This window comes from Xiphias gladius, chromosome 23 (assembly GCF_016859285.1).
Source record: "Xiphias gladius isolate SHS-SW01 ecotype Sanya breed wild chromosome 23, ASM1685928v1, whole genome shotgun sequence".
NCBI classification, from domain to species: domain Eukaryota; kingdom Metazoa; phylum Chordata; class Actinopteri; order Istiophoriformes; family Xiphiidae; genus Xiphias; species Xiphias gladius.
This window is the reverse complement of record NC_053422.1, coordinates 13,416,765-13,429,772: the sequence shown is the minus strand read 5'-3', so window position 1 is coordinate 13,429,772 and position 13,008 is coordinate 13,416,765. Positions and strand designations below refer to the sequence as shown.

General features: G+C 41.9%; 2 protein-coding genes across 2 annotated transcripts; one reads left to right on the top strand and one right to left on the bottom strand.

Annotated features, from left to right (window-relative positions):
* Window positions 1–701: 701 nt before the first annotated feature.
* Window positions 702–6,712, bottom strand: ints5 (integrator complex subunit 5). Its single transcript, XM_040120547.1, has 4 exons — window positions 6,442–6,712; window positions 4,573–4,825; window positions 2,331–4,307; window positions 702–1,876 (listed from the first exon to the last, which is right to left on the bottom strand). Exons 1-4 carry the CDS (start codon window positions 6,516–6,518, stop codon window positions 1,157–1,159), a joined length of 3,027 nt encoding a protein of 1,008 aa, XP_039976481.1. The 5' UTR covers window positions 6,519–6,712; the 3' UTR covers window positions 702–1,156.
* Window positions 6,713–7,636: 924 nt separating this feature from the next.
* LOC120785829 (phospholipase A and acyltransferase 3-like) lies at window positions 7,637–12,352 on the top strand. Its single transcript, XM_040120803.1, has 5 exons — window positions 7,637–7,765; window positions 8,818–8,894; window positions 9,235–9,343; window positions 9,515–9,783; window positions 11,495–12,352. The coding sequence occupies exons 2-5, from the start codon at window positions 8,880–8,882 to the stop codon at window positions 11,615–11,617; spliced, it is 516 nt and encodes a 171-aa protein (XP_039976737.1). The 5' UTR covers window positions 7,637–7,765; window positions 8,818–8,879; the 3' UTR covers window positions 11,618–12,352.
* Window positions 12,353–13,008: the final 656 nt, after the last annotated feature.

The window sequence follows — 13,008 nt, the reverse complement described above, 5'->3', positions numbered from 1 at the left end:
ACGAATTTATTATCAAAATGGTTTGGTTTGATTAATTCGATTAATTTTTTTGAATTGACCAACTGATTGCTGTAGCTCTACAATATTTACATTCTACATTTTTGCCCTGTTTTGCGCACGTTTTTGTCGTGGCACCGTGTGTTAACCTTTTGTACCTTATGTTGACTATTCTTTAAGGGATCAAAAGCAAAAAAGGTTGGGACCCAATTTAAAAAACAGATGTTCATTCAACTCTATGGTAATTTTCAAGGCTACAATTTGTGGTGTTGAATTGTGGTAAACAATACTTTAAAATATTAGTGTTATTTTGTCCCCCGTGAATACAAAAATGGGCAGTGCTTCTGGGGGTCAGGGTTCCCACAAGATGCATCTAAAGAGTTGAAAGATGATTACCGGGGTATGAAATAAGAAAAAACAAAATTCTGAGTTATGTTAATTTTTCAGAATTTTCTCTAATGTTTGCATTTTTCTTGGGAAAAACAGTTTTACCTCTAAAGGCCTCGAAAAATTATTCAAACAAAACAGTCTCTAAGAGGGAAGAACCACTTCCCTGCGATGCGGTGCTCTGCATTAAACAAAAAAGGTTGGAAATCACTGGCTCAGAGGATTTACAGTGTGGTGATCAGCTGAATCATCATGAGAGTCCTTTGATGATACGTTTTAGCATCAAGTTCAAGATACATTCTATGACCAAATGAGGATTTATTTTGTATAGTGGTTGAAATAACAGTTTCCGCATGTAACAGGAGGTATGTTGCATGGAAGCCACAAATTAAGAGCATGAGCAATCTAAAAAATATACAAAACAATTTATAAATGATTCAGCAGAGATATGTTGTACTTTCTAAGCAAAATGACATTAAGGCTGTTTTTTTTTGTGGATTAAATACTGTATTAACACAATACATGTGTCCCATTTCTCGTCCCCTTGTCTTTCTCACAGAAACAACTTGTTAGAAAAGTCGAAAAATATGGTACAAAAGGTACAAACTCACACACACACACACACACGCAGCTCTACTTGTATGAAACTGGAGTACAGCGATAGCATCTTTGCAGTCCACTCTTGGAGCAATGTAACACGGTATTACATCTACTTTACTGCACCTATTTATTCCCTGTCACCCGCTCTTCACAGTTTGCTTCCCACTACCCTTTAGAGCTGGAACCGCCAGCACAGGTGTCCTAATCTATCAATGTTTTTATGCAGGACGCTGTGAATCGGAGCCACGTATCTTGCCACGTCACCATCCCGTGCGAAATCCCTGCAGAACAGGCCCTTTTCTGAGCTGAAGACAAACTTCTGGGGCATTGGTCCATTGCCCCTCACATACTCCCACACAGCCAGGAGCAGCAGCCTCACCTCGAAGGGAGTGAGGTGGGGGAAGGCTTCGTGGACGTTGGCTAGCACAGGAGGCAGGAGCTGGCCTTCTCCCATGCAGGACACTAGGAGGCAGGAGGCCTGGAGGTGCCACGGGGAGTCTGTTGATGACATCTCACGGGATGCCTCCCAGTGGGCCAGCAGAGTGGCCAGGAGGCCTCTGAGAACAGCTGAGCAGTAGCAGAGAGCTGGGCGTCCAGCTGCCACCACCTGAAGTAGAGGGAAGAGCACCGGGTGGGCCTCAAAGCAACGTCGAATGTGGATGTCTCGCTCCACCGTGGTGCGGGCATGCTCTTCTGGGGGCCAGGAGAGCTCCCCATTGGCCACATCCGGACAGACGTTTTCCACCAGTGTGACTGCAACAACCTTTGCCGCTTCGGCGTTGATGGGCAGCGGCTCGTCAGGGTCAGATGGTGGTCGTGAGCCATTGATAGAGCCGTTGAGACCAGAGGAGCTGCAACACTGGACTATGACATCCAGCAAAGTCTGGACGTTCTACAGATAGAAGAGAAAGATGGTGACGCATTGACATATTTTCTGCTGTTGCACATTAAACACATAATCACACTTTTTTTTGAAAATTCTAGTGTTTTTGATCATTTTCAAGCACGGTTGAGATGACAGTAACACAGGAATCAATAAAATAAAACATAAAACTCTTTACATTTCTACATATTGGGAGTGTTTTCAACATCAGAACTTGGACTACCTTCATAGATCTACCTCCACCCAACAAGATTATTTTTTTCCTGTGAAATGTTTGCCTGAAAATGTAGTTTCAAGTTCAAACAGATTGAAAAGGAAATGTTCAATCTGTGCATTCATGACCTACTATCTAAAGGAAAATCACTGCCCTAATTGGCATATAGCTTTGACAGCACTGCTCTTCTGTAACCCACATTTACCTTGAAACTCTGTTCAACTACAGTACTACAATTGTCCAACTCACCTGGATGACCCCAGATGGGTCAGGCAGCTGTGTTGCAGTGCGGACCTTCAGCCCCTTGCCGATCACCCCGGCATGAAATACAGACCACACGCTGCCAGAAAAGTTGACGGTGGTGCCGAACCGACAATTGATGTCCAGCAGGGAGGCTCCAAGGTCAGGGGACACAGAGGGAGTAGCCACAGGGGCACCAGACATGTCTGCGATCTGCCCTCCAAACAGGTCAGTGTTGCCTTTATGTAGCGCTCCCTCAACCAGCTGCTGAAGCACCGCCTTGAGAGTGAGCGGAGAATACGCCGCGAAACGGGACAGGAGAAGGACCGAACAGTTCACTGCCTCGCCTGCCTGTCCCCCATCTCTTCCCACCTTCCCCCCTTCTCCTCTCCTCCGCAGTGCCAGAAAGAAATGAGTGACAGCAGCGCGGGAGAGCAGGAGTAGGTGCGCTGGTGAGGAGGTGCGAGGGAGAGGGCTACAGGACAGGAGCCGCACTGTGGCATGAGATACAGCCGGGTCACCGTGGAGAAGGAGCGGGCCAAAATCATGGAGGTGTACTGAGACCGCTGAGCCCACCTGGATGGCCATGGAGGACTGAGCACCTGCTGACCCTCTTCTCTCCTCATCCTGACTCTGGATGGCCGCGGCCAGGTTAAGCAGCAACTGTCTCAGCTGCCGGGGCCCCAGGGTGTGTGTATGGATCTGGGCCACACAACGAGCTACAGCTGCAGGAATGAGTCCCGCCATGCAGGAGGAGAGCGTGGTGTGAAGCTGCCAGGCCAGAGCCAACTCCTCTGGGTTGTGGGCCTGGGTGAGCAGCTGGCAGAGGGCCTCGGTGGCCACACTGGGACCCCCATACACTGACAGCAGACAAAGAAGCTGGTGCAGCCAGAGGTGACGTTTTCTCTCCAGTCGCAGTGTCTCAGCACAGAGCTCACCCACATGGGACTGCAGCTCCTCCAAGAAGGGGATGACCCTCTGGGGCTGAGACGAAGCAGAGTGATGGGGATTTCCTTCAACTCCATCTGAGCGGTTGAAGACCAGTTTGTGGAGATGCAGAAGCAGCATCTGGAGGAGGCGGTCACAACCTTCCCTGACTCCTTCATGAGGGGAGGGTGTTGGGCCAGAGATGATGACTGAGGCCGGGGTCGCAGTGTCTGCCAGAAAACGGAGGACCCGGGCCCCTCCTGATGGACTCTGGCTTATGAGGTGGACAGCAAGCCCCAGCATGTTATCCAGTTCCTCTCTGGGAAGGCCCTGCAGCAAGGCCTGCAGCTGGAGCAGGACAGGGGGGCGTAACAGCTCTACCAGCTCTGCAGACACGGCACCAAAGAGGTTGGGGGACATTGCAGCCAGCTGTAGCAGAAATGGTACTGCGGCTCGACGAAGCTGAGGGGAACTCTCCCAGGATGTAGAGGATGAAGTGGGAGAAAGAGGGCTTGATGGACTTAGGCTCTCCTGAAACATCCTCAGCAGCTCCTTCCTGATGCTGTCTGAGTGGTGCGCTGCAAGGTGTCCAAGAATTCCCACCACCGAGCCAATCTTGGGCACTCTGTTGCCTTTATCCACTCCCATCACCATTAGCCCTTGTTCCTTGGCGCCATGAGAGCAGAAGTCCTTTAGTCCACATGCCAAGACTCGGCTGATGATAGTACCCGGGAAGGCAGACCCAATGTGAGCCACCACCCAATCAAAATGCGGGGAGTGTTGAACCGAGGTGTCTAACAGTGCATCCACACAGGCATCAGGACACCAGGCCAGCATGGCAGCCAAACACTGAGAGTAGGCCTCCATGAGGGACCGGGTGGCGGCACAAGACATCCAGAGTTGAAGCAGCTCGTTGAGGCTGGAAGAGTGGGGGGCCACCCTGCGGCCAGCGTGCTTGCTGCTCAGCTGGCCCAACAAGTCCACAGCCCAGGCAGACACCAGGGGGGCCCAGGCCCGGGGGTTGAGCCGGATGAACTCTGATAGCACGCCATGAACCTCCTACAGACAAACAGAAATAATTACGACCATTTTCCAAGGAATTTCCTAACCATTATCCTATTTCTATGAGTGATTTATAGGATACTAGGTTATACAAGAACACCTCAGCTGATTTGGCATGCAACCTCTAATGTACCCCTTCAATGAGGACTAGCAATAAAAATGGCCTGTAATGTTCTAATCTTTATCAACCTTAATATTTTCAATACTTTATGATTTTCAATATAAGGTATTAGTTTTATAAGAAGTTATATGTATGTCCCACCTGTATGATGTCCTCCAGGTTAGAGCCAACCCCAGAGCTGGCATCCCCCTCCGTCTCCAGGTTGTGCAGGAAGGCGGAGACGTGCTCATCGTACACGCCCCTCAGATGCTCCAGCACTGCCCCTCGACAGGCCGGGACCGAGCGCAGCAGCCGCACAGCACAGCGGGCGTGTTCCCGGACACTGAGCTTCCGGCCCTGAACAGTGTCAACGCCACTGATGAACGACTTGATCTCCTGGGACAGTTCCTGGGCGCTAGAGGAGAGGGGTGGACGGGATGAAATTATTTCCCCAGTGGGAGGTTTAGCATCCAGAAGCAGAAAATGAATGAAAAAAGAGGTGTGTGTCTGAAAGTGTGTCAGAAGGGAAGGTTCAATCCACACTACCCATCAAGATATATTAATACATCATTAACAACAAGAAAGAGAAAGATGCGTATATTTTAGGGCTGCAACTATCAAATATTTTCATCATGGATTATTTTGTCAGTTAATCGTTTAGTCCATGAAATGGAAGATGAAGTAGTGAAGGACACCAATCGCAACTTCCCAGAGCCCAAAGGGAGGTCTAACACCAAAAAATGTTTAATTAACTTTCATACATGATGACGACAAGCAGCAAATCTTCGTGTAAGTGAAACTGGAACCAGCAAATATATTGTTTGTTTTTTTGTTTTTTTTGCATTATCTTTTCGGTCATTAAACAATTCAATAACTATCAAAATAGCTGTAGATTAATTTTCTTTCAATTGCCTAATCAAGTAATTGTTGGAGCTCCAATATATGAAGAAAAATATGTTAAATTGGCAAATTTTAAATTTATATATATGTCCAAAATATTTCAGAAAATAGTGAAAACTGCCAATCACAATTTTCCAGAGTTCAATCGTACATCTTCGACATGTTTTAGTGTTTAGATTCCCATCACATTAGGATTACAACCATTATTTTTATCATCAATTCACCTCCCCATTATTTTTCGATTAATTGATTAATTGTTTAGTCTATAAAATGAAAAAAAAAACAATCGTAAAACAGAAAAAAACAAAACTTCACAATTTCCTAGACTCTAAAGCCCGAAGTCAAGTCTTCTAAACTCTTGTTTTGACAAACCATTAATTTGCTTGATAAATTAAAAAAAATACATAAATAATTGATCATTAAAATACATGGTGATTTAACTGACTGATCTCTGCAACTCCATGTCACATGAGTCAAAAAACAAAAAACAAACAAAAAAAAAACCAGCAGATTGTCATAATTGAGAAGCTAGAACTAGGTAATATTAGGCATTTTTGGATGGATGGATTTTTTTTTTTACTATCAATTGATTAATTTCTATTAAATCGACAGATTAAATGTGTCGGTCGACTAATCATTTTAGCTCTACAATTTTTTTTAATTTAAATCCCTGATAATGGAAATAATCATTAGTTGCATCGCATCCCTAAAATATATTCAATTCATATCTTGTATAAAATAAAAAATACCATTGTATATAATACATATACATACATACATATACATACATACATACATACATACATACATATATGTATTTATGTATATATGTGTATATATACACATATACACATATGTACATATATACACATATATACATAAATACATATATGTATATATGTATATATGTGTGTATATATATATATATATATATATATATGCTCAGTGTAACCCTGCCGTGTGTTGTTAATTCGGTCACTTTCTCCATGAGCTGACTCTACAGAACGATGTAGTAACACTTAAAAGTCTGACCCATGATCGTGTGTACAGTTAACTTACATATAACATATAAAACGTGCACTAAACTGACTTTAAGCTCTAAACTGTCCTGTCCTGTCCTCCACCACTCACCTCAGGGCAGTCTGCGGGGTGTGAGTGTGTGAGCTCTGCATCGCTTTCAGCGGACTCCCGTCAAACACCACAGACATCGCTTGATCCTTTAGCGTTAAATCGTCTCATCAAATCCTCCTCTCGGGTAGTGGGGCTTCGCTGTGAACAGTTATGACAGTTTTCTGTTATTTTTCCTGTCCAGTTTCAGGACAAAAATACAGCGAAAAGGCGCTACAAAGCCGGAAGACTGAACTTCCTCGCCGCTACGAAAAAGAAAACCGACGCAGACAGCCGGTGTCACTGGCGCCATCTACTGGTACTGACTTTTAAATATTTATTTATTTATTTATTTGTTTGTTTGTTTGTTTGTTTGTTTGTTTGTTTGTTTGTTTGTTTGTAAAGTTCTGGGTCCTCAGAATAGACTGTTTTTAATATAGTCAACGAATACATCACAAAAAGAAAAGAAAAGATAAACTCTAATTGATCCTTTATTTATACACCTGAATATGATTGTGTATATAATTAATCCTTTAAATGATGCATGTATTGTTTCGATGTAAAACAAACTTAATAAATAAAAACATATTTTAATAAACATCCCTTAAAGTTTAGAGACATTAGATTTAGTGCATTTGCCAGTAAAAGGGGACTGAACAGTTGAACTGCATGCAGTGCAATATAAACAACATGAACAAGATTGTCGGCCCCTCACTCTTGAAGGAAACTGCAGTATAAAGGGGCACTCGGTTTTGCGCTGGGCCGATGCGGGTCCCTTTTCTCCGTAAGCACAGAGATAAACCCTTCAACGCCCAGATAGGACTGACGCATTCTAATGCGACGGTCCTGCAGGGAATCTCCTACTTTATGAAGGCTTATAATGTTCGATTTGTGCCGAAAGCGTTTTATCGAGCTGACGATTCAACTTTACGATCGTTTAAAATGCTGCAGGTTACGGTGCTGCTGAACTTTATGGCACTAAAGGGACGGGTGTTTCTATTATTTTGCACACCCTATTTATACCGGCGAGGCTGGGCTTGAATACCTGAAACACCTCTCTGTATAGTGCAATAAAAGTTCAACAGCACCACAAACTGCCTCCTCCAAAATTTAGCTCAGAAAATAGCTAGCTATACCTATTGAACATGTCAATATTAATAATAATATTATGTATTAGACGTTGAAACGTCGATATTGAATTGTGGATGGAGACGCTTTTATTGTGAAGGTCGCGGGCTCCGGCCTAAAGAGAGCAGTCATCAGCTGATCGCTCCCAGCTGATGCTTGGTATCGGTGTCTTTGTTGACTCCCCTGACATCGTGAGGAGCCGTGGACATCGTCGGTGAAGGTAGGACGAAAGGCCCGGTCGAAACCGTTCACCCTGGCGGTGTTTCATGCGATGTATCGTTAATGCTGCTAAAAAAAAAAAACTAAAAAAAACAGCTAATAATTAGCCTCCTTCGACTGCGTTGATGCGTCGTCGCTTTAGATTAAACAGAAAACAAAAAAACCCTTTAAAACTATGACTTTATCTCGGATTGAACCGAACACGCACGCATTTTTTGGCAATGGTCCACTTCGTTTACATAACAGCATTTTATCTGAACACAAAAGACGAAAAAAATACCCAAGCATTAGGGTGACTATCACAATCCCAGGCCTTCTTTTATTCCACATGGACATTTTGGCATAACACATATAAACTCAGCTGTTTATTAGGTACACCCAGCTAAAACAAATGTAGCCAAATTCAACAGTCCTGCTGTGAATTCTACCTTCGTGAAGGTAGTAATGTTCAGTTTTTGGTTGAAACTGTTTTGTATTGGTGTTTATTGAAATCATTTCGGAGGCTGTGCTTGTACTTTCTATTATTATTTCCACCCCATTTACGTCACTGAAGGTTGCTTAATAAAAGGCTGGTATGAAGAAAATTGCCAATGAAAAACCACACAAGAATTTTAAAAAAAAAAAAAAAAACCCAAAATAAAATAAGATAATAAGATTGTAAGTACATGGTCAAAAAATTAACAGAAATATTACATTTTTTTCTGACTATGCAAATACAGTTGTTTTCAATAAAGGTGTTTCAATGCCAGTCTTTCTTCTTTTCAGGTTCAGGTTATGTTTTTCAATTCCAAATTTTAAGTTCAGTGGCAAAACCTAAAATCCATGTCCTGGTTCCATATTAAGTATAGCTTTAAATGCATACACAGAGAAGGGAAAAAAAGGAAGTATCTTCAAAAGGCTTTGCTGTGCTCAAAGATTCATATGCTTTTGACGTGACAAAGCTAAGTACACACAGATACCCTATCACCAAAAGGCCAGTGGAATCGAAACCGTATATCATTGTTTTGCATGTCGTGTGCTAATATTGCTCTACAAAATGATTTGTTCCTGCAGGTGCTGAAAGTAGTGTGGAAAGTGAAACTAGTCCAAGGTTTACAGAGAAAAGAGACACTGAAATGGCCCCGACTCTGGTTAGTTAATTATCACTTAATCAGAATTAAGCCAATTAGACCATTTTGTTTTGTTTTGTTTTGTTTTGTTTTGTTTTTGTGTGTTTTGCTGTTTTTGTGTTCTGTTATAGCAAATATGGGTCATTATGCACTGGATAACTTTTATAGTGTGTGTTTCTAAGGTATTATTGTTTTATAGAATTTATTTTATTCAATTTAATTTAATTTAAGTCTTATTCTTATCTTTTTTTAACCCAGATTATGTCAGAAAGTCCAGGTCAAGTCAAATGTGCTGCAGTTGTTGCTAAAAAATAGTCTGTTGCAAAGTCAAACATTGTTTTTCTATGTTTTCTAATCCAAGTATGATGAGAAACCGGAGATTGGGGACTTGATAGAAATCTTCCGTGGCTCCTACCAGCACTGGGCTGTGTACATTGGTGATGGCTTCGTTGTTCACTTGGCACCACCCTGTGAGTCCTGCCAAAAAGCTGTCGAGACTGTGACTCTCATATCCTACCCAGTCCCAGTCTGGAACAAAACGCACCTTTGTCTTATATCCCATATTTACTGTTACATGTAGTTTTTCTGACCAGAATATCATCCTGGAATATTTTATTTCTGTCATTCCTTTTTACCCACAGCCGAGTATCCAGATGCAGGTGCAAACAGTGTGATGTCTGTCCTAACTGAGAAGGCCTTGGTGAAGAAAGCGGAGCTATGGGACGTGGTGGGAACCAACCACTGGAAAATAAACAACAGCCTGGACAAGGAGTACAAGCCCCGCCCGGTTCACGTCATTTTGAGAGAGGCCCGTGCTCTGGTGGACAAGGAGCTGCCGTACTGCGTCTTCAGAGGGAACTGTGAGCACTTTGCCAACGAGCTGCGCTACGGCAAGGCCGAGTCCCGGCAGGTAGGTCGAGACGTGTTGGTCATCTGCATGCAAGACATTTTTGGGGACACCCAGGGGACCCAGGGGACAGGGTGCTGCAAGTGTGGTCAGACTAATGTAAGTCAGTGTTGAAGAGACTTCCGATCGAGGATGTCTATAGAGCTGATCTGGGATTTGTACCAAAAAGACCCACCATGAATTTAAAAAAAAACAAAACAGAAAACCCACAGATCTTCCACATTGCTTATCATGGCTCTTCAGATCTCTTCAAAAGAGAACTGTGGCAAGAGCAGCTAAGCAGAAGCAAATATCAAAATTTCATCACAGTGAGGATTATGAAATGATATGAAGTGGGAAAGAAGTCACATAAAGCGATATAGGGATTTGGGACTAATAAAGGTCTGTAAAGGAAACCAACTGTGCAGGGCTTTATCTTTTGAGAAAGCTGTCTGCAAAGAGTTTGTAGTTTCGTTTTTTTTATCAAGTATGCCATCTGCGGTAGCATGATAGCTCGAGGGGAAAGGCTGACAGGAAAAATACTCGGCTCTCGGTCAAAAGACGTGTGCACAATGTTCTACGGCCCTGGGTTTGATGAGGCATTGTTTTTAACAACAAAAAAATGAACATTCATCTGTTCAGAGAATCGGTTTTCTCAGAGCGAAGAACAGTGGGCTGACGACATACGGACTAAACCAAAACTGTGTACATTTTGAGTGATTCAAATAATGTAAAGTTATATTGTATATCTAAAAAGCAAAGAGCCTTATGTGACCAGCTGAGCTCTGGTATTTACCACTTCACGTCAGTCTGGTAAGGGTGAAGTGGATTTTTTAAAATTTGCCGTCTGAATGATAGAAAATTAGTTCCATTTTGTTTTCTATTATCTTTTTTTTTAATGGGAACTTTGCAGTACTTCTTAAGGTAAGATACAAACAGATACTGATTTTTGTAAATACGGATGATACAAAGTTGACTGTTTTACATATGAAACGTTTATAGTAGCCAGTTAGTTGGAGAGATGAGTGAAAAAAGACCTCTATCAGGATAAACTATAGGCTTGTAGCAGTTCGTTTCAGTGAACAACTAATTTGGACCTTTTCCACTTATTTGAAAGTATATAGAAGTGCCTATAGTGTTGTAACTCTTTTTACACTCTTGTTTTTGTAAATGTGTAACTGGAAGATGCATGTTTGCGTAAAAAAGTGGTGCCAGATGTTTGGGCATGACACAGAAACCGTCCGTCAGTCACATTTTCAGGGACGACAAAGTCCTGAATTTATTTCCTTAATTTTCCTTGCTGTCTTCACATCCCACCTACTATTTATCACGATTGAGACATGGATTCTGTGTCCTAAGAAATATCAGAATATAAGAACTAAAAAACTATAAAATTGAATCATATGAACAAGCAATTTATATATATATTTTTTCTGGAAACAGACAAGGTGAAAATGATCATGTCAGTTACAACATATTCCAAAAGTGACCTGCTCAATACATGTGATCAGTACATCCATGAAAACTTGTCAAACCACAGCATAGTCTTTCTTCTGTCCATTAAATCAATAAGAAAAGGGAATCTTAGGGGTATAAATAAAAAAACAAAGCCCTACTATGCAAGTGATACATTTCCCAGAGTTGTGGATAATTTTAATGGAGTTTTGAGTGTCAAGAAAACTCTGCTCATCATATCCCTGCTCACCTACTAACAGACGTATGCTACTCTCTGCAGGTGCGTAAGGCAGGAGAAACGGTCATGGTCGTAGGCGTGGCAGCAGCAGTAGGTCTGGGGATTGTGGCGCTGGCGGGGGCTCTGTTCGGAGGCAGCAAAAAAGAAAACAAGGACACACAGTGATCAAAGTCCTGATTCCCCTGTTCACTGGCTTGATTAACAGATCACCAGCAAAGCCTAACTCGTGCTTACCATGATCAATCTCAGTCGAAGACAACCCTGCCTAAATTTACGTCGCAAGCGTTTGTGAATTAGCCGGAAATCTGGCTGATTTCTACTTTGTCTCCTCAACTTTACCTCCATCTGTCCCTTATGCCTTTTTTTTTAGTTTGAAAAACAGTGCAAGGCTGGTTGCTCTGGGATCAAGGCAGAATATTTTCCATACTTTTTTAAATTCCTACAGATACCACATGCACTACAAAAGCACAACAACCAGGATTTCCACTAATCATGGTGCCAAGATGAAATAAATTTAAATATTTTAATAAGACATTTTTTGAAGATTACTGAAGATATTTTTTGGATTATGACCGATATGAGATTCCTGAGGGCCAGGGGGTCTTTTCTACTGATTATAATTATTTTTCATCCTGAAGAGTTTTAAACAAAAATGGTCGCTGATAGTTGCTCATGAAGAAATAATATTGGGTATTTGAATCAAATCCAAATAGTGACTGTTGTAACGCCAGTACTTAATAAGCTATCTAACAGGAATATTTAACAATCAAAACAGACAAACGTGATGAAATAGTCACTACAGCTCACAGGAAAGCCATGTAATGTCATGTTATACCACTTTGTCCTTCTCTGACGTTTAATTGTTTGTAAATTATTTAAATAAAGAATAATTTGTGTGAATCTTGGTGGTGGTCTGTCTTTCCTAAAGTACTCGCTTAAATACTAATGCAAAATCATAAAAATACTCCACTACAAGTAAAGGTCCTGCATTCAAAAGCTTACTTAAAAAAGTACACGATTATTAACAAAATATAAATGTTCCCTGTGCCTGATTAGATTGTTAATACTGATTCATCAATGCATTAGCAGCAATTTACTGTTGTACTTGGTCAAGGTGAAACCAGTTTTAACTACTTAATATGGAGTTTGGTAGTTTAGTCCAACCTAGGAGACGGGCCCCTCCAACGTTCTGCTACACAAACGTGTTTTTTTTTTTTGTATTTAAATGAAACCAAGCCAAAAACATAGTTGGGAACCACTGGTTTAATCTTTAACAATTAAGTCTAGTTTATAATCTCATCACATGCTGTTTTAAGTAAAGTCTTCATGTGCAAAGTTAATTAGTAGATACAGTCATCAGATAAATGTAGTGGAGTAGAGGTATGAAGGAGCAGAAAATGGAAATACCCAGCTCAAATACAAGTACCTCAAAACTGCAGTTGCAGTACTTAAGTAAATGTACTTTGTTACTGAACATTCCCCTGCAGGTCTTTCTGCATTGGTGTGATCTCCCCTCAAACCAGCTTGTACTTCTCTACACCACATAGTCTGTGTTC

Bases quoted from the DNA above. Each gene is read 5' to 3' on its own strand.
- ints5 (XM_040120547.1), bottom strand. From the start codon at position 6,518: ATGTCTGTGGTGTTTGACGGGAGTCCGCTGAAAGCGATGCAGAGCTCA. The intron at 4,826-6,441 runs GTGAGTGGTGGA...CCTCTCCTCTAG, and splicing joins ACCCCGCAGACTGCCCTGAG to CGCCCAGGAACTGTCCCAGG. The intron at 4,308-4,572 runs GTGGGACATACA...GTTTGTCTGTAG, and splicing joins ACCTGGAGGACATCATACAG to GAGGTTCATGGCGTGCTATC.
- LOC120785829 (XM_040120803.1), top strand. The intron at 9,344-9,514 runs GTGAGTCCTGCC...TTTTACCCACAG, and splicing joins TGTTCACTTGGCACCACCCT to CCGAGTATCCAGATGCAGGT. The intron at 9,784-11,494 runs GTAGGTCGAGAC...TACTCTCTGCAG, and splicing joins GCAAGGCCGAGTCCCGGCAG to GTGCGTAAGGCAGGAGAAAC.